General features: G+C 40.8%; 1 protein-coding gene across 10 annotated transcripts in view; it reads right to left on the reverse strand.

Annotated features, from left to right (window-relative positions):
- kirrel3b (kirre like nephrin family adhesion molecule 3b) overlaps positions 1-25,563 on the reverse strand; it is a 148,268-nt gene that overhangs the window by 16,209 nt on the left and 106,496 nt on the right. For all 10 annotated transcript variants that reach the window (XM_044032042.1, XM_044032041.1, XM_044032040.1 and 7 more), the window contains exons 6-10: positions 25,061-25,211; positions 13,656-13,761; positions 5,094-5,242; positions 4,884-5,011; positions 4,284-4,410 (exon numbers count right to left, since the gene is read on the reverse strand). In XM_044032042.1, coding sequence (XP_043887977.1) covers positions 4,284-4,410; positions 4,884-5,011; positions 5,094-5,242; positions 13,656-13,761; positions 25,061-25,211 — 661 coding nt within the window. The remainder of the gene's footprint in view (positions 1-4,283; positions 4,411-4,883; positions 5,012-5,093; positions 5,243-13,655; positions 13,762-25,060; positions 25,212-25,563) is intronic.

The following is a 25,563-nucleotide window of genomic DNA, read 5'->3' on the forward strand; positions in this document are numbered from 1 at the left end:
GGGAGGTAATCAAAAATGTTGGGTGCAATGTTTAGCTCATTTATTTGAGTAGGTGTCAACTCTGCAGTGGACATTGCAGTCTGATTACACAATGTAAGTGTGGGTGTCAAAAGGCCAGGGCTCACATTTCCATTCTAAACTGAGGCATCTGCTTTGAGCGAAGGTTTGACATTTCCTGGCCACCACGAACCTGCTCTCTTGATTTATAAGTTTTCTCTGTGCCATAAAAAGGAGCTGAAAACAGCTGCGGGGCACGGAAGAAAAATGTCTTGTATTGTCACTTTTGGCCAAACTCTTTCGCTGAGAGAAATCCACGGAACAGAGACACTGTCTGTTCTTGTTGTGAATGTGTCGACAAGTTAAATAAACAAAGAAATGCAATTAAAGGTAAAGAGGACCATTTGTGTATATATATATATATATATATATATATATATATATATATATATATATATATATATATATGATGTGTTCATAAGAGAGAAGAGCCACCTGAAACAATATGGTTAATGGTGCTCTTTCTTGTTATCAGTACACTGCTGCAGCCACTTGCACATACAGTATGTGTTAGTGCAAGACTGGGCGAGAATGATTGCATCTTATGTTAGGGTAATGTACCGGCTATTTTATTTCAGACACTATATCACATTAGCAGTGATGGTGTCTGAGTGGATGAGGAGGTGTTATCATGAATAATTTTTATCTTCATCCCTAACTGGCCAATGGAGGAAGCCATTACATTTAACATCCACACAAACACACACTTTACTACCCTGAATACTTTACCTCATGTGCCTGCTTTGGCTCAGTCCATCATTACCGCAGGGACCAGACGGTATTTTCTCACCATCAAATGTCAGACATGGTTTTGCCCACGTTCTATTGTAGAATGCATCGACAGTAACAAGTTTGCAACTTCTGACAGAAAACACGATTTCAGAATGACAATGAGACATGACTTCATGTCCTCGAAGGTCAGCCTAATTTAGGACGCAAAAACAATAAATCACAGACTGCCAATGATATATACAGAATGTGTGAAAATTAGAAATATAATGTTCACTGAGCAGGTAACTTCTCATCTTAATGTCTGAGCTGTGAGTTTCTATGGCTAGTTAACTTCAAGCTGGCATTACTCCAATGATTATTATTGATGTAAAATGATGTTTGATGTGCTAACTATGTTTTTTTCTCGACTCCCTTTCCATTTCACTGAATGTGCTTAAGAAACATTTTCAACCATCATCCCGCCCCGTGGTCAACAACTGAAAAAAAGAAAACTCGGGGAGCTGTTGATCTCAAAGCACACATACGCCTCTAAATGAATTATTCTGCTAGAAAACCTTGCTGCACAACGAGCTATTTAAAAATAGTGAGGGAATACATTAAGCACATTTAAAAGAATAAAAAAAAAAAAAACACTTGATGAATTATGTCTGAGCAGAGCAGAGTCAGTTAATGTGACAGGTACTCATAACAGCAAAAGTGAGTTCAAAGTCTCCCAGAAAGTCTAACAGATCATATCTTGCTATACTTACATTTAATTGGTCAGATGCATTTTGCTGCATCTTAAATGTAGTTTCCCCCTCATTAATTTGCACTTTCCTTTCTTATACAATGTCATTACTAGTATAAAGAAGACTGGAATGCTAATTAGCCACGTACATAAAAGCTGCCTGGAAAGAGAAACGGCAGAGAGAAAAAAGATCTATAACAACCAGTGCTCTGTGGGATATTGGCGTTTTCCTCCATCCCTCCCTTTTCCTATTGTGGAAATGGGTTTTCTCTCCTCAGGCTGCCCAAGTACTGTGTGTGTCATTATATATATATATATATATCTATAGATATATATATATATATATACACACATTGCTTTGCCCAAAGACATATACACGCTCACAAATGGTGACTGGACAGACGGACTCACACATGTTGGTATATTAATTAATATGTATTACATCTATTTATGGTCCTTGTGCATACACAAGCTAAATCCTTTCAAGCATGTCGGATAAATCCTCTCAATTCCAACTTTTGCAGGACTGTGTAAAAAAAAAAAAAGAAGAAGCCATGCATATATATTTGTATGGTATATAAATAATCACGCGCATGGATTTCCACAGTCCCTCCCCCCCACTCCCCCCTTTACATGAAGCCACTTGACAGATATGATGCAAATAAGATGCTGAGGAGCTTTGCATTCGGAAAATGTTTGACTAGGGGAAGGCACTATGTAGCCATTAGTGATTTAAACACAAACTGTCTCCCCTGCTAGCTGTTTGATTATAATTAAATTACATTCTTCCCCAGGGAAGGTAGGAAGCCTCATGTCTATGTGGTATACCACAGTGGGAGCCGGTGACACACAACGGCAGCGAGGAGCGAGACGGAAGAATGACAAATTATGAACACATGTAATTTAAATGATGTGCATTAAGGAATTGTGAGATCACTGCAGGGAAAATAAACAGCAGAGAAACACTCAAATGTGCAGCAGACAGTGTAAAATCATGATTAATCTAAATATGCACAGCGTTGCCTGAAATGTTACAGTATCGAAGTCATGGCCTATTAAAAGCCGCGCTTCTGTTATGCTATATATTCATTGACATAATCATTTGAGTTCTGCTGACTGCGAGTGAAGTTTCGCCTTGAGGCTGGTGAAGAGCACTCTGGCTTATAGGACAGTGTTGGATCTTTGAGTCCTTGCCCACTCACGCCGCCACTTTACCCGCCGTGTTTGCACTTTCACAAGTCCGACAATCTGATTTCGCCTGAAAGACTGCAGTAAGATATCTCTCATGTCTGTTTAAATAAATTAAATTTATGATAATGGTAAAATAAAGACGACATTTGAATGTCAAATAACAATTCAGGCAAAGATGTGTTGCAAAAGAGAGGAGGAAAAATATAAAAACATTACAAATGACTAGAAGTCATCCCGGACTCACATGAATTACTTCTGCAGAGACAAAGCAAAGATGCTAGAGTTGTGTGGCGTTATAACCTTATTAAAACAATCCATCTTCATTCTAGCATGGTATCTTTTTTGAAAACAGCACCATCTCCATAGTTACACGAGCAGGAAACAAGATGCGTGACAACAAACTGGCACACTGGATATTATGCATTCAGCGTGCACATAAAGGCTGCGGGAAGGATGCCAGTGCAGGTTGATCTCCACAGAACTGGAGACAACAGCATTAGTCACGATTATGCCGTATGTGTAACTGAGATCCTCACTGAGCTGGGGCTGGATTCCCCGGCTGTTATTTAATGTCTGCGTTTATTTAAAAAAAATCTTTACACATGGTGTCCCTGGTCTTCAGGGACACCATGCCCTGCATGTTTCAGACGTTTAGACAGCAGCTTATCAGGGGTCCACGAGGACCAGGATTGAGACACGCTGTGCTACATGGTCTATCTTCATCTCCAAAATCAGCATCCGTGTTGCTTACAGGCAATCTCTTCTGTCAAAATGTGTAACGACACCTCGTCAGCATTTTGTCTCTGTGTTCTCTTGCCAGCATCTTAAAAATTCTCACTGCATATCTGTTTTATTTATTAGTTTTCGTTTTTGTTTTTTCTTTACTTCGGCCCATGTTTCTTTCACATGGACATGAGGGAAACTAATAGTCATGTAAATCCCATAGCTACAAACCTCTGCCACATCAAAGCATGCTCCCTGAATATCAAGCACTGATAATGAAGTAATTTGTTTGAGACTTGCCAGGTCTCCCACCAAGGCTGGTATTCATTACTCAGTCAGTGCCTCAGAGTAGGCAGCGTCCCTGTTACTCATGCAGAATATAATTAGCATAGAAGTACATATCACCTGTTTATTAAATGTGTGACCATACCCTGAAAAAAAAGACTAAGGTGACTGTTGATTAAACAGCTTTCATCTTTATCACTATAATGAATTTACATGCACGCACCCGGTGCCACATCCTTGTGGTGTGTGTGTGTGTGTGTGCGTGCATGTGAAGGCTTGTCATTTGCTCCTGCTTGTTTGGTAAAGTTAACAATATCACTAAGAAACTGTTCGACCACAAAAAAGACGAAGCACAGAAGCACAGAACTAAATCCTCAAATACAGTTGGAAATTGTATAGAAAGGGAAAATGTTGTAAGCCACAGAGGAAGCAGAATACTGACTCCTAAAGAAAACGGCTTTGTTCTTGCCCCCCATTGACCCCCAGACCTTAAGATTCCGTATGCACATGTATCAGACATCATCTGTGTGTGTGTCTGTTTGAAAGTCATATCAATAATACAGCTTACCATTGACAGTGAGAGAAACCTCCTTCTCCCCTGCTCCTACACGGGGAACCACAGCACGGCAAACATATTTCCCAGCATCCTCCTGTCTCACAGATTTCAGTGTCAGGAGGTTCTCATTGCTCAGAACCTGTGTGGGGCAAAGATCATCAAATGAATTGACAGCAATGGCACCTTTGCATTTAAAAGAGCAACAAGGCAGGGCTATGGGGGAAAAATGAAGGCAGCGCATGGACTATTTAATACCTTAAAGGGCACCTCTCCTCAATTATTAAAATCCAATTTAGGGTCTGAGCTCAGTGGAGTGAAGAGGTTGGATTCTTTCATGTTGACAAAACGAGAGGTGAAATGCGCCTGAATTTGCGGATCAAATCAAGAGATCTCTTGAGAGTGGGTCACCAAGAGACTGGGACTGCAAAATCTTTAATGGACATTTCAAAACATATGGCCATGACAAGAAAATTACGACTAGGAACTGCCTAGTGTACCTTAAATGTTGTGGACATAAACCATTGTAATTGTAAGTCTCAATAAGAGTTTTTTTTACGAGATCTCTCAATCTTTTCAACGCCGTTGCAGCTGATGACAAATCAGTGTACTCACCACACCAGATCCCCTCTTCATCCACACTATGGTAAGAGACGGATTGCCTGTCCAAGCGCAGTTGAAGACAGCATCAGATCCCAGGTCCACTTGCAAAGACTGAGGCTCTGCAGCCATGCGGGGGCCAACTGTAAAAAATAAACTTATGTTCACATCTAGCGAAGCATCAGTGTCAAAAATATGAAGAGTATCACTAAATCAGCCACTCACAGTATACATCCACATTGCGGCTGATGTTGGTGCTGCCAAGAGGGTTGGTAACCTCGCATGAAACCGGTTCCGTAAAGAAGGAGTGGTCCACAGTCACCTCATACGTGTCTCCAGAGACCTCCTTGATTATACTCCCTCCTTTGGCCCACCTGGTGTGAGGATTAGAAAGCAGAGAATAGAGAGACAGGGAGAAATGGGGAAAGAAATGAAGAAGAAGGGGGGAGAAAAGCATTACGACAGGTTTTCACACCTCCTTATGTCAATAGCTTCCCTCTGTGTGAATAAATCATCATTCTGGGGCAGCTTTTTCTGTGCTGGCTTCAGCAAATTTTTGTGGCAGCCTTCCATGCTGTGACAAGCTCCCCGGCGACTCACAGCAGACAGCACGTTCCTCATTATGACAGGCACAGAGTGCAGCACAGGGTGCCAGCTAAGAAAAACAAATCACAGAATGACAAATGGTTTGCTCCTCCACCTTTGAAGATGTTGGTTGAGATGTACTGTATTGTGCACAACAGCTGATGTTAATAAATTGACACGGGATCACATGAGGAACATCTGTTTGTGTTGGTGAGTGACAGCTTCTGTGACGGGGATACAGACACTCTCCGAGCGCTTAGGCAGTATATGTTTATGATGACTCGCTCTGTGTGATGTGGATCGCTATGCTGTTTCAAACGACAAGGCCCATTTATAAAAGCGAAGTGAAGGCGCCCGTGGACGCCTTGGGTCTCTTTGGGAAATGTGGACAGTGCTGTGGGACATCCTGTGCATCATGCATCCTGTGCATCATGCATCCTAACATTGCCATCCTCCGCAGCAGAGTTGTCGCTGCATGCTGATGAGGCAAGTGAAAACAATGACAACGTCTACATGATGTGTTCCTGCCAGTACTGGGAGCAGTTTTCACAGTTTTCCCAGAAAAAAGGGGAAGCTCATTTGTTTCAGAATGACTAAACGGTCCCCAAGCTTGACTTAAATGCTATCATTTAAATGAGAACAGATTACCTTGTTCAGTCATTAAGTGTATTTTTGTTTTGTTTGTGAACAACAGAGTTGTGTCCTTGTGTGGCAAGGACACCACACTTTTTTTTGTCTTTCAGCTGCTCCCTCCCCAGGGGTCGCCACAGTGGATGATCCACACTTTTGATTTGGCAGCGATTTCCTGACACAACCCCCTTGTGGCCGGGGTCAATTTGCAGTGCCCAATTAACAATGAGTAATGGGGATTGGGTACCTTGCTCAGGGGTATCCCAGCTCTTGACCTGGTGGGGACTTGAACCGGCAATCCTTTGGTCACAAGTCAAGTTCTCTTTAGCTTATCTAACAAATGTCTTAGCAAAATACATAAACATGTCTAAATATTTAAGATGCAGACTTGCACCAAAACACTAGCACAAGTAAGTCAATAGTGAAAATGTCATTATGAACATCTCCGCCTCTGTTTGTATGAAGGCAACAACGATGATGATGTTGTTGTTATTAATTACACTGGTGACTGTTGTAGTGATCATAATAACGATGATTATGATAAAAAGGATGACAACAATAATGATCATGATCATGATGATGATGATGTGAACTTTCATTCATATTATAAAAGTAATAAGGGCTCGGAACTAACTAACTAACTTTTAAACATTATAAACAGACAAGTCAAGACTATAGAGCAGGGGTGTTACACTCATGGTAAGCCACGTACAGAGCAGTGGGCCGGACGAGTACAATAATAGCCCAATAAACTACAAACAACAAGAACTCCAATCTTTTCCCTTTGTTTAACCTTTAATGGCTCTTTGCACAATGACAACACCTGAAAATGTTACGCTTAAGTTTACCATTTACACGTGTGCACTGCAACTTCCAGATCACAGTGGATCTACAAAGGTACACAGCATTTAGTCACAGGTATCTGGAAGTAATATGCAGTATGCCTGAAACTAAAGTAGGAGCTAATAAAAATGCAACCCCAGGGGACAAATGAGGAATTACTGTATGTATAACGACATAATTGTTGTTGATTATCTTCAATGTAGTGTTAACTCTCCTGCTCTTCTTCTGGACAGTGGTTGGGGAGATATTATTACGTCCAGGGCTGGAGCTGTGGCTGCACTAGGTTAACACCCTTACTTCTATAGGGGATGAACAGGCGGACACTCTGGTGATATGAAAGAGTCTCTCAACACAACACATATTTACCCCACTTCATAGTGACGAATGCTAACTTTCTCTTCACACACACATACACAGCGCTGCTCGTTCACTCTCTCTCCCTGCACGTACACTTTCCCCTCTCCTAACCCTTAGAACACACATCATTTCGGCTGCTTTTTTCCATTACTATGTTTAAACGTATATACAGAGGGTATAAAATGTGCAATAAAGAGTGTCTTATATCCTTTTTTCAGCACAACCTATGCAATCTGATAAAAGAAAAAAAGCACATTTTCACCAGTGAGTGGCATTTGGAAATACGTCACAGTTCAAAGTTCCCTTGGCTAATTTTTGTGAACAAAAACAAAAGAAAAACTTTTGTGACTTCTGCACAATTATTGCTACTTTATATCACTACTAAATGAATGATAACACATAAGAAGACAAAACCCCCCACATTTTTTAAAGCCTGAATATGTGACCAATAAAAACACACGCCCCCCCAGGATGTCCATATAAGGAGTTGTGTATTATTACCAAGGGGTTAAAGGGGCCGCATCATTCTTACAATAGTAGTTTAGACAAATTCATCTTGCGGGCCAGATTGGACCTTCTGGTGGGCCCGTTCTGGCCCGCGGGCTGTACGTTTGACACCCCTGCTATAGAGGATGTGGTTTGAAATTTAAAATGTTTTTATAATATGGATAAAAAAAAAAAAACACATTCCACCTACACTTGTCTCGCTCATCCTGTCGGAGTTGTAACAGGATAGGCACAGATGTTTGGGCAGCCGGTTGCTCCTGAGTGGAGGATTTCGCTGCCAGGTTTGAGAGCCACTGACAGTGTTAAGAGGGAGCAGAGACAGAATGCCATCGTCTGCAGGGAGCATGAATGCTCGGTTGGTGTGCTGGGTCTTGTCCAAAACCTGTGTCTAAACATAGCTTGCTCAAGGTAACACAAACACCTGCACTGCCTTAAGGGAGGTCAAGGGCTGGTGCAAGCTCACTCAGTGGCTGAGTCACTTTACACTGTTGTATCCTGTTCAGCGATTTGAATCAGACAAAGGGCGACACTCCGGTATGCTTGATACTCCCGCACTCAGTGTGTGCATGGTGCTTTTGTGGGTTCACGAGTGTGTGAACTAACACTGTTATAGTTAAACAAGTCGGCTTTGTTTTGTATTTGCGGAATGTGATTAAGGCAATAAAACAGTGACAATTAAATTAGACAAGTATCTGTGCCATCAGCAACAAGAGCCACAGTAAATCAGAGCCCACAGTTATTATCAGCATGGTTAAGCACAGCACAGTGTGCTTCCATTCTCCCAAACACGCATAATGAAAGTGATGACTACTGAATTTTCTGTGAAAAATAAAACACATATGCAGGGTTTATGCAGCATTATCATGCGGCCATTTTAACACGGACATACATTAAAGAGCACTCTGCCAATGTGTATATATTAGGGCTGTCAAAATAAATAATAAAATAATACAGCAGAGATTAACACGGTTAACGCAAGTTGGTTTACTTGTGGTGTGCGCTGACCTGTGACATGAGAGGTCATACCTGCAGTCAGTCAGATGCTGCAGGAGAGACAGCGAAGATGGAGAGAGGAGAGGAGGAGAGGAGGAGAGGGATTGTTGGGCGGACGGTTTCATTTTAAGAAGCTGAGCGACGGAACCGTCGATAAAACAAACGTTACCAGGGTGTCACGGCACAATTTCTTGACAGTGACAAAAAAACAGATGTACGACTAATTGCTGAGACCTGCGCAGAGGAATTCCTCCACACTGCCAACGAGTGGAAAGTAAGTGGCAAACTAATCAGTCTCGGCACTGATAGTGTCCGTTATATGCAGGCGGCTGCCTGGAGACTTCCGTTTGAACACCAACCCTGCGTGGCGTTCTCTCTCTTGACAAATGTGAATGTCTGAGTTTCTAAGGACATTCTCAGGTGGATTTATTTGTTGTGATGTTAACACATGTTCATGTTGCATCCAGGATGGCAGTCCTCCATGGAAGATGATAGGCCCGAGTCTCTTTGAAACCACATAGTTCTATGTGGAGTTCTGTGTTTAAAAAGACAGATACTATTAAACAATGGTGTCTGAAATGTGCACTGTCTGATTACTCGTTCATTTAGTCATTAGAAGGAAACAAATTACGAAATATGTGATAAATTTGTTTTTCTTTAATCTATTGACAGCCCTAATATATAAATGTAGGAAAAAATTATAATTTTGTCAATTGGATTTTACCCTTAACATGTTTTTCTCTACTCCACTTTTTGCCTTGATTTGTACATAAAAAAAGCAAATTTTTCCAGTCTGTGACTCAAGCTCAGCTCAAGTCCAACTACTGAAGATGTATCCACTGTATTTCAGTTCCACTATTACTAATAAACAAGTCATTTGAGATGTTGCACAAAGCTCTATGTGCGTGCGTGTCCTTACTGCAATGCGGCCCTGGAGATACATAGTGTGATTGTTATTCTATAGTAGCATCACAATCAAGATAAAGAGCAAGTTTAAGGAGATGTGTTGTCAAACTCATCCATCTACAACATCTCTGAATGCTGAATCCACTGATATGAACATCTATTATTACTCCTGGGTAAACACATACAGTGCTCCCTTAAATAATTAAATTAACGTGTAAGCATCTACAATACTTTGTTGTTTTAAATGACTGTGGAAAAACCGAGTATCATTGGCTTTTCCCTCACGCACTGGGAAGGACTGTAATGTTTGCTGCACTGCACTTTACACAAAGGAGGCGGTTTTGTTGTTGCGCTGGTTGAATACTGCAGACGAGGGACCGGATTTGCTTTCCTTCCTCTCTGGTGGGCTCTTGTTTGAATCTGAGAAAATCCTCTGTGTCTTCATCAGAAGCCGGTTGAGTGATTGCGGTGAATGCCAGTTAGCTACTATTATACAGTAAACGGTAATGAAGATGTGCCGACCCACTTGTCTCCATCCCTTGGAGTGTATTGGTTCCAAGAGAGATGACTGAAACACATGTCATTCCCATTAGCTGCGCTCCCTTCATTCACACTCTCAGCACCACTTTCATCCTCTCCTGCAGCCCCCACATCCACACAAATTCCTCTCCGACGAAGGTCTGTGTACATCTGGAACTACATCTTATTCCTCTTTTATGTTTAAAGCCAGATTTATTAAGACGATACAGCAATCAAAGGGTTGTAGACAGCAGAAAATACCCCTCCTCCATCGAGCATCCCTACTATCTTGGACCAGTGTCTCAGGTGCCCACAGCATTTGAGGATAGCAAAATGGTGCAGTGCACACTGGGAATGGATGGCTCTCTTGGGAGAAGAAAAGAGGCCATCTGTCTAAGAACTACTCTGTCCCTTTGCTGAATCTGATCTTGGGTAGACAGAGTGTATTAGTACTGAATAATGGCCCCACACTGCTTGACCAGCTTCCTGCTCTCCCCTGTGATATTGCTCTCTAGAGAGGAAATTTGTGGGGGCTCTCCCTAGTCGAAGCCTCTCAGGCAAGCATTATGGGCCCAAAAATCCCCAGTGAACTTCAGTGGTGCATGGGAGTGCTGACGCGCTTGTGTAAAAACGGCGAGATAAATCTAAATAGGAGAATATGAAATGAGAGAATTTAGAGAATTTAACCTTAAAGTAAGTTTTAGAAGTCATTTGTCTTTCTAGATGTTACGCAGTCCCATAGTGGAGCGTGTGAATGACAGAGCCAGACAGCAGCAGTGAGACGGTGAGAGAGAAGTTTCATTCTACTATAGCTTCAACCTCCAACCCCTTTTTTCAGTCGCTAGCTTTCATAGAAAAAAAACTGCATCTTAGCGCTCTTTAAACCCTGGGGAAAAAGTCTGATTCGAGCATTGATCCGGTCTAATAACAATAAAGATGAACTCCCTTCGCAGGCAAACTATACGTCCCTGTCTCTGCTGCGAACCTATACAATCAAATACAACCCTTGTTTTTCCACAATATCTCTGCCCTCTCCCTGCTTTTCTTTTCTGTTCCAAAAGGGCAGAATCCATCAAAAAGGCAACATCTCTACTTGGCCACCTGTGAGTGTGTTGTACATCCATTTTATTTCCCAGTACCATTACAAGATTCAGAGACGGCCAATTCCCTTTGCTATCGATTTCATTCAACTTATTTTTTTGCTGAGTCTTTAAAACCTCCCACACACACAGAAAACCATTTCTTGACAAATCACTTCAGTATCACTTTTGGAGGGCCATGCAAGATTTTTACGGGAATAATTAATGTCCATTTTGTTGTTCCTTTGCAATTACAGATAAGGGGAAATACTAACATATGAGAATGAGAATGTCCATTAATATAGTTTACACAGCAAATGGGTGAGAGGACAGCAGCTTTATGTGTGTTTGATTAACAGTTTTACACTCTTTTATTCCGGCGATGCATTTAGTCACTTCGCTGCCATTATTTTGGCCCTAACTTGATATGTGCAGCATTGTATTTAATGTACAGCAGTATTTCCAGGGTATATGTTTGCTGAGGATGTTTGGCAGCATATGCTTTCGATTATAAATGAAAAAATAATTTTTTGTGTGGCTCCATTAACAACGATAAATAATTTGTCTTTTGTTTATTTGAAGGCCAGCCCCACAGTCTGGTGGAAATGTGCTTTTTTCTCCCCACTGGCTGATTCTACAGCATACGACTTGCCACGTGCAAGTCGTATGCTGTAGAATCAGCCAGTGCCAGTGCCAGTGGTGGAGGAGGAGGAATGCACCTTGGTTTGCAAAGTGGAGCAGAAGTGTTTTGATGCTTGGGTGGTGGTCACATACAGTAAACCACAATACATTGTCACCATCCATCCAGTCATCTTTACTTCAAGGTCTTTTCCAGGGTTCTCTTGAATTGAACATTGAGGCTGCATGTAGAGGGTCTGCACGATGAATTTTCTATATCTGACAGCTGTGCTGGCAAACACAGAGAGCTCACATAAAGCCATATTTACACCGTTGAGAGCAAAGGTGCTGCAATGTGTGAAATGCCATCAGAGAACAAACACACACACACACACACACACAGACACACGCACTCAGAGACTCTGGTTTTGGATTCTTTGTGTGGACACTCATAGACATAATGCATTCCCTATAGCCCCTTGCCTTAACCTTAACCATCACAACTAAATACTTACCCCTAACCTAAACCTAATTCGAATCCTAACCTAGGTATTAATCCACAACAGCCGATTAAAGTTTTGTGGACCACACAGCCTATACACACACTCACACAAACTTGTTTTTATATATTAGTGAGGACACATCATAGATGTAATGCATCCCCTAGCCAGTCAGTAGGTCACCGACTGTCTCGTCTGGTCAGTCGGGGGCCAGTCAAGTAAAAAAAGAGCCTAACTTTTTTGGGAAAAGCAACAGTTGCGGTGGACGTCATGAGCTCAAAATTACATATATATGTAATCTTGCCTCGTGTGAGCTTTTCTGTCTTTTATCCATTATTCTGTACAGCACTTTGGTCCACTGTGTTTGTTTTGTGCTTTACAAATAAAGTTGGATTGGATCATTTCAAAGTATAAGTGCTTGTTTTAATATGCAACAATAAAAAAAACATATTTATGATGCAAAATTAATCTATTCATTTAAAAATAAAAACTTATAGAAATGATATAGTTACAACTTGATATTGTTTGGAGGGCCACATGAAATCGATTGGCGCCAGTTTGAGACCCCTGCCCTAGCCCCTTACTCAAACCTTAACCATCACAAATAAGTGCCTAAACCTAACCCTTACCCAAACCCTAACCTAAAAACAAATGTCCCCGCAAGGTCAAAATGTCCTCACAAAGATAGGTTTTTATGTTTTTGGGCCTCACTAAGATATAAGCACAAGTACACACACAAACAGACACACACACACATAAAAATACTATCAGGCTCCTGGGGGTGAACCTGTTTCTCTGCTATACACTGTGGAACACAACCCAATCTCAGAAAAAGCTGTAATTTTGACAACTTCATCAGAAGTCACGCACATCATATTTCCAGCTTTTCTTCCAACACACTGATGGACATTTAATGTTCAGGGGAGAAGATATGCAACAAAGCATCACATTGCTTTGCTGCAACCCACTGGAACATGAACAACTTTTCCCAAATGACTTTTCGGAGGTGTAGTTTCATTAAATTTGTCAGTACAACAGTGTTGCATTGTTTTCCTTTTTGCTCATTTCAAAGTGTGGGCAGATATATGTGTATGGTCACATCGTAGCAAGGCGTCTGGCAATTATTAATGCTATAAGTAATGATGTGTTAAATTCGACAAAATGCACAACTATATCATCAACCAGCAAGTGATTTTTCATGTTTTGTTCACTCATGAGTTGTGCGTGGGCTTGTTTTTTCGTGATCTTACCTGTAGAGTGTGACAGGAGGGTTGGCCTTTGCGGAGCAGTGGAATTTCACAAGGTTGCCCTCCAGAACAGGCTGCGGGTCCACTGAGAGATTGACAAGTGGGAGATCTAAATGAAAACACAAAGACAACCAATTACAGAGCCGGCCGCCTCCTATAAACATTCTGGAGTGAACTTTAAGCCTGAGACAGCCAACGTGTTCATGGCATCTTCCTTGGATGAATAAGGCCTGGGAGGAAACGAAAGACTACATCACAAACGTTGTAGTCGAGACCAACTACATTATAAATAGCAGAGAATACATGCAACCTCGAAAGACAAAACACACCAACATGCAAAATACATTCCCACTTTAGTTCAGACAACCTACATTTGCAAAAATGTGTGTTATTTTCTTCCTGTGACCCAAAACAGATTTGTGGTCTGGTCGTGTAGATAAAAACAAAATTGAAAAAAAACACTGGCTCTTAGTCACCAAGTCTCAAAAAAAAACACTGCAACAGTGCTTAGAAGAGTTGTCACAATTTGTGGTAGCATTTCCTCTAGAATAATAGGCTGTTAAGACGGAATAATTTGATGCCTGTTTTAATCTTGCCGCCACCCACCTAGAGGTCTAGGCCCTGTTGTTGAATAATACTGTAGTGTATTTCACGGGTGTGGGAGAGAACATGCTATTTTTACTCTCATATATTCATGAGAAATGCTATAAGAAGAGAATCAAAGGAAAACTTGACTTGATAATGAGTTTCACTAAATGATCATTTGCAAACAGTGAATAGTCCACAATGCAATTCCTCGCAATTAAAAAAAAAAAAAAGTGAACAACCTCTGTGATACAGTACAATTACAACAGTTCAGGTTATGCAGATTTGATAAACAGCTTAATTGTATCCTAATTGACAAAGGTGGGACTCTTTTTGAAGATTCATGTTCATTTCAATATAAATATAAACATCTTTTTACCCCACGGACTCGAAGAATGAATTTCAAGTAGGTAAACCAATTATCAGGGCTCCTCCATTTTATTAAGAGATTCAAATGCAGCATTAATAATCCTAAACTGGACCTGTATGTTAATGTTGAATTATGGGGATGCAGTGAAAATCCATACAAATCTACATTATGAGTTAACTGTGAGATGCTGTCAGTGATAAACGTTTCCTAAAATATGTGCAAAACAGCGCTACTGTATATTCTAACAGCTATCACTGACATAGAACAGTCCTTCTTAGGGGACTGGGTCCGGGCCAATTACAGTACATTTTTATTGAATTATTTCCAGCCTTTTACTTAAGATTTATGAAATGACATATACATCAAATTAAGTTGTGATTCATTTATAAGATACGCCTAAAACATGGCTGCATTTGTACACAAATAAAGTCAGAAACATTATATTATGCCCAATTTTACCCTTGTGGCAATTTACATGATGAATTAGATCATCACTAATCTAGAGTGGGTCTTCTCTGCTCATGAGAATGCATTCATGGACAATCACATACATCCCGGCCACAACATCCTGACGCGACAGAGAAGCAGCCGTAGGACTGAAAGGTTCAGGAAATCTATCTCTCATGAGAAAATAAAAATACATCTTTTCCTTAAAGGTTAAATGATTTTTCTTTTAGATAAATCAGTGTTCTATAATAGAATAAGCTCTTTCCCTTTGTTTAGTGAAAAACATTATTGTATTTTGTAACAAGAATCAATCAGCAGCAATTCGCATGTATGCTTTATGAATCTTTTTACGGTGACTTACAGTACTTAGAAAATAGGGTTAGTTTTAAGTGAACAAAAAAGCAGAACAGCAAAAAGTCCCGAGGAGAATGAATAACACAGACACAAACAAATCGAAAAGGCAGAGTGGTGGAATGCCACATTATCCTAGACAACAGCAAACGTGTACCTTCTTGCCCTTTGACCTCTTCTCTCCCCTGCTGGCACAAGTTGATTGAAGCTGAAATTTGGCTGCACCCTTAAACCAGGCTCTCTCAAAAAGAAACCACAATTCACCGGTCAATAATTGTGGTCCTTATCTCACCAGAGATAACAGCTCTATGTCCTCCTCTCCGTCCCTCTTCTCCCTGCCACTCTTCCCTCTCTACCAACTTGTCCTCTTTGATCCAGAAAAAAAAAATAAAATACATTCAGAAGCCGTATAGCACACTTCACTCAGCTGTATTTGCAATTATCACAAATCTTTCATTTTATTATCAATAATTTCACAATCAAATCAGTCAGACTGAGGCTATGTTCATAGTCTCTATCTAAACAGCTTCAAATAACACTGATAAAGCAGTATTTTATTGACGTTATTGACAGAGGTTTCTTAGTACCACTGACAAACATGGAGGGTACCATGGATTGTGAACCTGTCCCAGGGGACAGTATTGGTTGTTGGTTTGATGCCGGTGCAGCCATCTGTATCAAAGGTGTACAAAGTCTAACAGCTTTGTGTGCTCAATAATACTAATCTACAAACCAAGGAGTGTGTTTGGATGTGGATGAAGAGCAGCATCAGGCATGGAGAATTCAAGAGACGCACAACGAGTGCCATAATGAAGCCAAACAGCACTGTGTATAGTTATGGACAGCTATTCTGTGTGTGTTTGTGTGTGGGGAAACTGGAACTGCCTTTTACCCTGGAGCTGTGCAGATGCTCTGGGCTGGCTCAGCTGCCACAAAGCCCCCGAGACGAGGGAGGTGGGTAGTGGTGGTGGTGGTGGAGTGTTCCAGGTGCCGTGTTCCTGCCGTCTTACATACACACACACACACACACCCCAAATTCCCATCAGGAATATGGTGTGTCATTTCCCTCCAGGAAAGTGCCCCCCCCCTCCCCAACCACCACCCCATCCCGCCAACCACTCTACCACCTTCAAATCTGCGAGCTCCACCTGTGCCAGTTTTCCCCAGGCCAGGAAAGAAAACAACAACATTTTGGATCCTGGAAGACCGAAGACTGCAGTGAGCCAGCTTGTCCTCCCCAGATACTGAGCAGCCAACTGTGTGTGTCCGTGTGTTTGCATGTGTAAACTGGGTTTATGTGTGCATAAGAAAGGGCATGTGGATGTATGTGTCATAATACAACAGGAAACCTTTCCTTTGCCTCAAGCAGGAGTGTTAGCTGCCCAGTAGGTGTTTCTTTTAGTATCAAGTGCTTAATTGTGTGGACAAAATTGTGGGCAGAGAGAACCACCGGGGGCAAAAAGACAGATGTGGCAGTGGTGGAGGTGGTAGTAAAACCTAGCAAGAAGCTAAAGAGTAAAGAGAAAGGCAGACATAAAAAAGAATGAGGGAGGTGGTGTCTGCACTAATAGACACAGTAATGTAATGCACCAGCCTTTTTCACTCAAGGCATTACTTTACGATCATGCCAACCTTTATTCTGGACTTGCTGCCAAGAGACTTTCAATGACACAAATGCTAATAACTGTCAATCTGGCATCTAATTAAAGTCCTTTCCAAATGATTGAGATGTAAAAACTGACCCTCGCTTTAAGACCCGAGCTCCTCTCAGGACGAGGCGGCATCATGAAGACTATGGGTGCTTTCTTACGCCCAGTGCACCTAAAGTGTCATCACAATTTTCCCGACCATCGCAGATGTCATTTTCATGCTCAGAGCCCACTTAGTGGTGTGGCTGGACACACTGTTGCCACATTGCTATCATGAGGCAGCAGAAATCCACTGCACCACTGACCGACAAAAACCTGGTCTAAAGTCAATGGTGCCTTTGATGCCCCTGTGAAGACAAGTTCTTTCTTCTTCATCAGTTATATGCAGATCGAATGTCGGTGCGATTCCTTGCCCTGTGCAGTCCAATGGAGTTGTTAATTGGACAGAGGATGGTTTGACGGTGGAGGCAGAGGATCCACCTGCCAGGGACCACATACCTATTTGCGCAGGAAGGGCGGTGCTCGCTGCCAGAACTGCAGGCCCCCAACTGTGCGTAAAAGCGTACAGACACGCGGGCGCATCCTTTAGATCTCAACAGCGAGGTTACAGGATTCATATCTACTGCGTCTGTCTCTTCCTCCCTTCCAGAAGTAAACTGTTCTACCGCTGATTCAGCTGAAAATCCAAATAATGAGCCAAGTTTCTCAAACACTGATGCCAGTGCTATGTGTCATCTTAAATGTAAAGCATCAGTTATTTGTATTGTAGCCGCATGTGATCATGTGAGCCTGTGCACGCCTGTCTTACCACCATCAACTTATGGCGCTCAAAACCTGACTTTGTAAGATTGCTTTTAATTTCCTTGAACCTTTCTTTTTAGACACTGCTTTTTCTTTTGCTTGTCCACAAGAACAGGCCCATCTCTTCAGCAGAGAACCGCTCACACCATTTAAATAGCAATGCACCTGATACAGGCACACCTGGCACGAAAGGGAAAGACAATCAAAGCTGTGACCGGTTGAATTGATGCTACACTCACCTAGCAAACACGCCTAGGAATAATTCAGACACTAAATACAACACCTTTAAGGCTCGTGCCTCACTTTGTATCCAGATAGAAATAGTTGAACACACCCTAATGGACTTCTGTCATGTTTAAATAGGGACCTTTATCTCTGTTTCTATATTAGAAGAGCAATAATGCGATGGTTAGTTCCATCTCGCTGATGACCTGCAGGCGGAGACAGCCATGGGAGCAACTGTCAAACAACTGCCAGCGAGGGCCAGGAGTGTGACGCTGGGACTGTCACTTCTTTAACCTTTGGCCTTGTAGATATGACAGACATCTACTTAATAAAGAAGTCTATCTGCCACTATGATGTATAAATGCATGAGTTGCTCTGCAAGTGCATTTGAAGCATCATGAAACGGCACATCAATATGCAAGACTGTTAATTCCTCAGATTCCACAAGAGTGCAAAGGAGAGCGAGGGGGAGGGATGGATGATGGAGGGAAAGACTGATAGTAAGACTGATCATAGCTCCACTAAAAACTACAGGATGAATGGGTTGGGGGATGGGTTGTCTTATATTTGGACCAAGAGTTTTTGATCAGTTAGTTCAAAGTAGGAACCAGATGGTGGTTTTGGAACAATCTACCAACTCTCCCCCATTTCTGGCGGACGATGCCAACATAAATAGCTTTTTTCCTTTTCTTAAAGCTCAATTTCCAATCTCTCCGGGTCATTGTAGACAGCTGTTCCCCAGTCGGACCAGCCTGAAATTTCAGGAGTGCTGACTACCTCTGAAGAATGGGGAAGCTGTTTGTGGACCATTCGCTTGTGGCTTATAGCCTTAGCAATATGGACAAACTGTCATATGGCTGCTGGAGTGGAATACTTCAGGGGATCGACAGACTGACTGACAACCTGTGGTTGAGCATATTGATCATGAGACCTTTGTCCGTGGAACAGCAACGAATTTACTCCGTCTAATGAAGACAGATGCTCTGCTATTCTTATAGCACAGCATAAAAGTGAATCCTGGTACATCTGCAAGGGTCCCGACATGTTCACGAGCACCAAAACGTAGTAACAGATGCTGTCAGACGATAGCAGTCAAAGATCAGATTGTCAAACAAACCATATCTATGTATATATACTGTATGATCGCAAGATGTATTGCATCATAATTAAAGCTTAATCCATTTCAGATGGAACGCGGAGCCTCATATCGCCCCTTATCCTTGCACTGTTTCCCTTGCACTTCCACAGATTCTGTCTCTGTTGAATTTGCCATTATCTGCTTGATTAAGCAGGGAGAGCATGTCGCCGAGCCAACTACCAAAAACAAATCCTCCCCAATTGCACATCTGCATGTTCTTTATTAATTAGTCTCAACAAATGGCATTCATTTCCCCCCCGCACGGCTTCGGCTTGTTTGCAACGCAAACATACAGAAAGCCTTGGCTTTGGTCATCCTTAGCGCATTAATATCCCACTGTGCATTTGAAAGCATGTTCCTATGTGAGGCAATGCTCTGCAATTATGCACAGAATATTTGAGTAATGTTTTAAGCTGTGTGATAATAAGTGGGATTCAGCCGGACGTGGAACTGTAACATCAGAATTTTATTTCACTGCAGAGGTTTTATGCCACGGGAGGGGGTCTTAGTGATTAAAGTCCAAAGGATGTAATGCAAGTTAAGTCATACTGCTGGAGAAAACAGCATTAGGGAGTCACCACCCCACTGCTATCAAATAATTACAGCCAGCTAATGGACTGGTATGGACAACTGAAGTCAGCAGTCTATCCTGGGTCCTGAATCACCTCTGATGGCTATATACTCTTCGTTCTGGCAACATCACCAGTACATATTGTATTTGGATGCTAATTTGCCTAACCCTTGGTTAGATAACATAATATGAACTTCTGTAGAAATGGAAAAGCTGAGCTGGACATAAATCATGAGCATTAAAGCAATGATAACAAAAAAAAAAAAAGTATATGATTGTGAAATGCATTGGATTTTAGGCTGGTTTAAGCTTTTAGAGCAATGTGCTGAGTTGTTTTGAGATTGCTGTCATTTGGATTGCTCTGAGAATTGAGCAGAGAGAGAGAGAGAGAGAGAGAGAACGAGCACATCAGCTTAGAAGTGTGTGGAATACAAAATGTTGAGTAGGTCATACAGACTGAGAAGGTTTTAATTACTTTTGTTGCTATTAATATTATCTCACTAATACGGTCAATTGGATAATTCAGGGCAAGGAAAAAAACGAGACTTTATTGTTAATTCTTAACATCGGGTTTCACACACAAAGAGAAATGTAATGGCCAATACCAGCTATTGATTCTATTCAGAGAGCATAAGTGCTCACTGGACAATAATCATGTTTTCAGGGGATACACAGCCATCTGGGGAAATTTGCTTATTTGTCATCTGTTTGATGAGAGCATCAATATCAATTTCATTTTGTGCATTCAATACATAGTTATCACATAGAGCCAGGGAAATATTTGCAAGGTATTAACCCTGAATTCAATAATCTGTCAACGTGCAATTTTCTACTTCTGATTAGGGAGAACAGAAATAAAATAATGTTTGAGGTCGAACACGTGATTCTAAGCACAATCGTTGCTTTTGTACAAAGAACTTTTATTGTACAAGTTTTACTTTCCACTTTAGATAACAATGACCTAAAATGGAGTACTTTTTTTTTTTTTCTATCAAAAGGATCCAATGGACTTCCAACAACCCAGTACATTATAATGCAAGTCAATTTGATCTTGGAGGAGAGGTAATGGTTTTAAATTGCAGTCCAGCTTCACCTTTAATACAGACTAACAATGTAACCGTTAATCAGAGGTTCCTGTAAATACCTCCAACTTTGGGCACATTTAGCAGTGCTTCAAAAAGTCATGAGAACACATCATTGAACACACTGTAAAACAAAATAAATGTGGGTGCTATACATGGCAACCAGTTTGCACAGTTACTGTCATAAGGGATGAACTGTACCTTTGTTTGTTTCAAACAAATATCCAAAATTGAGACTGCATCTACTTTTAGCAACTTTTTTCCATATATTATATTGTTTTGGGAAAATATCATGGAAGACAAAAAACTTAAACAGTGGCTGTACAATTTTTCAGAGTTTCAACATTTCTTGTTCTTCCCCTGCCACTGTAGCTTGTGGCAACAAACAGGTCATAAAGCCATGTCTAACTTTTATAAACACAGACATGCTGCAGACCCACAGAAAGGTCAGAAACTCGATTAAAAAAACATTCTTATGACCATTAAAAACACAGTTAAAAACAACGTGTGCACATCAACACAACACCATCATCATTATTATACAGCCCTGTATAATAATCCATGATATTTACTTATTATCATGAATTATGATCATGAAGTAAAGCATTACTAACATTTGAGGGCCTGACCTTTAGCCTGTCGTTCGAAAACATGTACATTTTAAACAGATGAAATGCAAACATAACTGCCGTTGAGTTCATGTTTATCACACATACTATGAGAAGAAATGACTGCAACATAAAGTATGGCAATGTTTGATGATATTCAAGTAAATAGAAGGTAGTGTATGTCTAATATTTGCTTCTGGCTGTGTACTTTTTCTCTTTGGAGCCCTTAAAAGTGCCAACAATAATGAACCAGTGTTGTTAGATCCTGACATGTGACTGCTTCTTGCTATAGAACAGCGAGAAACATCCACGAGCTGTTGTAAAGAATAGAAGGTCAAGTTTACTTCAGAAGCTGACAGGAAGCGCCTGAAGGAACCATTACATTGATAGGTAGTGTGATGTCTCTCACCTTCTCAGAGAAAGACTCACTTAGAAACTTGTCGAGTGGGCATATAAAGACAGGGCCCTGTTTCTTGTGCTCCAAAGAGGTGATTTATGTTCCCCTGTCTCACCATTTTCTACTGCTTGACAGTTGTCTCTGACTGTGTTAGCTTCCACCTGTGTTCGTTATTGAATTATCGTTGATTTATCCTCAGTAATAAATGAGGATGAAGGAAAGAAATAATTAACAACTACCTCTTTGATTTGTGAGCTTCTTTGAAATCCAACACAAAAGAATCATTAGATTGCTTTTTACATTGTTAGCATATGCTGAACATTACAGATGGACATACTGTATGATGGTGTGGTTTGGATATTTGAATATGCCTAGTTGTTTCTCTTATCTGTCTATGAATCTGTGCAATGTGTCCAGACGTCTCCTTGCTCATTGTAGCTGAATGTGTCCAAATCCAGGCTTTGGATTCTCTGCAAATCCCATGGAATGAATAAATAAAGAGCCAGACAGTTTTTTTTGTTATTGAATGATGTAATAACCACGTCATAAAACTTACAAATGTTTTCGGTGTATTACATTTACTCACATTACTGTAATTGAGTAGTTTTTTTGTGTACTTTTACTGAAGAATGTTTTTGTTTTTTTTAGTACTGTACTTCACTACGTTTTAAATCAATCCGTTGCTGAGTATAAAAAAAAAACTGTTGGCCTGAATTAAAAAAATAAAATAGGTTAAAAAAATAAATAAATCCTGCACCAGACAGGTGAATGATGAAGACATGTGAATGATGAAGACAGGTGAATAATGAAGACATGTGAATGATGAAGACATGTGAATGATGAAGACAGGTGAATAATGAAGATATGTGAATGATGAAGACATGTGAATGATGAAGACATGAATGATGAAGACAGGTGAATGATGAAGATATGTGAATGATGAAGACATGTGAATGATGAAGACAGGTGAATGATGAAGACAGGTGAATGATGAAGACAGGTGAATGATGAAGACATGTGAATGATGAAGACAGGTGAATGATGAAAGGTGAATGATGAGGACAGGTGAATGATGAAAGGTGAATGATGTGAACAGGTGAATTGGATTGAATTAAGGTCCCTGAGAGAACGTTTGTGACCTTTGACCCATTTTGACTGATATATTATGTGTTTACATATTTTATTTTGTCAGCACTTTTAATTTGTAAAGGTTTGTCTTTAATTAAAAACAATTCATGTGAGATTTGTGTCCACATGTCCCTTTTGCACAACACAAGAAAGAACTCCAACCAAAAGTAACTAACTTTTTGTTTTTAATTTTAATTAAGCTATTATTTTACTTCAACTTGAGTAAATTTTTTGACCAGTACTTGTACTTAAATAAAAATGTTATCAAAATAGTGGTACTTTTACTTTTGCAAGACTATATAAACATACCCTGATGCTTGATTTGTCTTTCCATCGCCAGTAACAAGTTATTAAACTGCCCTTGTAGTTTGAGTCCGATTCCATTTGGGACCACCAGTAAATCAACAGCCGCTTCCTATCTATATTTACCAAAGCTGGACGACTGCACTGACCTCTGTGGAGTAATATCACAGGCCACATTGATGTAGACCTAATGTTTATAGTGTCTGATCCTTTAACACATGCTTTAAGACTGCTATTCTCTAGTCAACAGTTTACAGGTGTTTGCCTCCACCATATTCCATTCTCAACAATTATTGTTGTAAATGAAATGTTATCACTTCACCAAGGTGTTGCAACAAAAATAGACTTGGGAAGTCAGCTTTGTGCACGTGCTTTCGAAGCGAAATTCATACAACATCATTCCAATTGAAATACATATTGACAACAACTCAAGGGCCTGTCTTTACAGTGGACATACAGTATATTGTAAGTCAAATTCGACAGCATTGGAATTAGCCCAACTGTTACAACAAGACAAATTAATCAAAGTTCACTGACACCATGTTAATTTTGAAGCAGCTTCATTTGACGGTGGATCTTTGCAGAAACTGTTGAACTGTGCTGAACAATTCACCTGTCAGCTCTGCAGGGCTGGAGGTAGGGAGGTAAGAACGATGGGTAGAAAAATCCGAGGCTGAGCCTTGTCAGAGTCTCGACAGTTTTGATCTCTCACTGCATTTTCAGGAGCTTTAATTGTGTAAAGACAACATTTTGGAATGCTAATTAGGAATCGGTTGCGTTCATTTCTTTTCTCGGTTGAATCATTAGAAAGGATGATGCCATGATGGTGAGAATTTATCACAGCCACATCATTATACACTGTGACAAATCAGTTAACATGTAGGCACATATCCCTCTCTGACTCCAGGGCAAAAAAGACAACAGGGACAAACTGCTCGGGTTGCAAACACTAACAACTGTTAATCATTTTTACTCCCGCGCTTGAGTTGGCCTGTTCGTGCTGTGCCCGCTCTTGCCATGCTTGCCTCTTGTGGTGCACATAATGAAAAGAATGGGGCCGTCAGTCATAATGGCTCTCTAAATAGCATTTTCTGCTTTATTAGTCATACTTAATGGTGTTGAAGGGGCTGTGAGTGATGCAAAATCCCTTTGTTCAAAGCCCTTCCCTTACTGTGAATGCGTCTTGATGGAAAAAAGATTCCCTGACAATTGAGGCAGAATGTGTTTTACACGCTGGGCTTACTTTGTCTATATTAGAGAGGAATTGTGCATGCTCTCATCAAAAAGATTGATGGCATGAGCACAGAAATAAAAGAGGTGGAGACAGTGAGCATAGTGCCACATAAAGCAGGTAGCTGGACTAAAAAAAAAAAAAGACAGTCCCATTCATTTTGGATGGACATCTTTGATATTTCATTAAGGCGAACAAAAAGGCAATGCATCACCACTCCATCCACCCACCAACATGGTGTGAAAGGCGAATGGAAACCAATTTTAAATATCCATCAGAGCCTAAAATGAATCCTGTGTTTAGTGTTTGTCATCTGTGCCTGTCTGACACTTTCACGCTTGTGCATTTGAGAAATACCACATATATTGAGTAATGCATGTCATGCAGAGACCCCGCCCTGTCCCATCTGCACTGATCATTAACAAAGAAAATTCAAGAAAACCAACATATCCTCAAGGGAACAGAAAAACACCAGAACGAGCAATAAATACAGACACAGAGAGGAGAACGTGGTTTACTCACGCTGGATGTCAATTGTGACGCTGGTCTCCTTGCCGTTGGGAACTGCCTTGTTGGAGGCCTTACAGATGATGTGCTGCCCTGTCTCGATGTTGGAAGGTGATAGGTGGAGCGTGCTCACGGTGCTTTCTCTTCTACCATCCCGCAACAAAGTCTGCAAAGAGTGAGGAAGGACAGGCCATTATGTAGACGCAAGGTCTGGATTGAAAGCATAGATTTTCAAATGTTCTGATTATGGGTAATAAACAATACTGGATTACCAAGAATTATAAACGCCGCAAGCTCACTAGCTGAAATCCAAGTTGGGAGTCTTAGCAGAACAGAGCCCGGAACGAGCAATACACACAATAAGCTTTGATGGTAAAGGTGTAAAACTGATGAAACACAACTGGAAGGAAAATAAAAGCTGCACATTTGATAATGCACACATGCTGTCTCTTGGGAGACCAGAGGCAAACCCTCAGAGAAGTCCAATCTGATTGCAAAATTGAATGATATGAAAAATA

This window comes from Solea senegalensis, linkage group LG8, assembly GCF_019176455.1.
Source record: "Solea senegalensis isolate Sse05_10M linkage group LG8, IFAPA_SoseM_1, whole genome shotgun sequence".
Classification (NCBI taxonomy): Eukaryota; Metazoa; Chordata; class Actinopteri; order Pleuronectiformes; family Soleidae; genus Solea; species Solea senegalensis.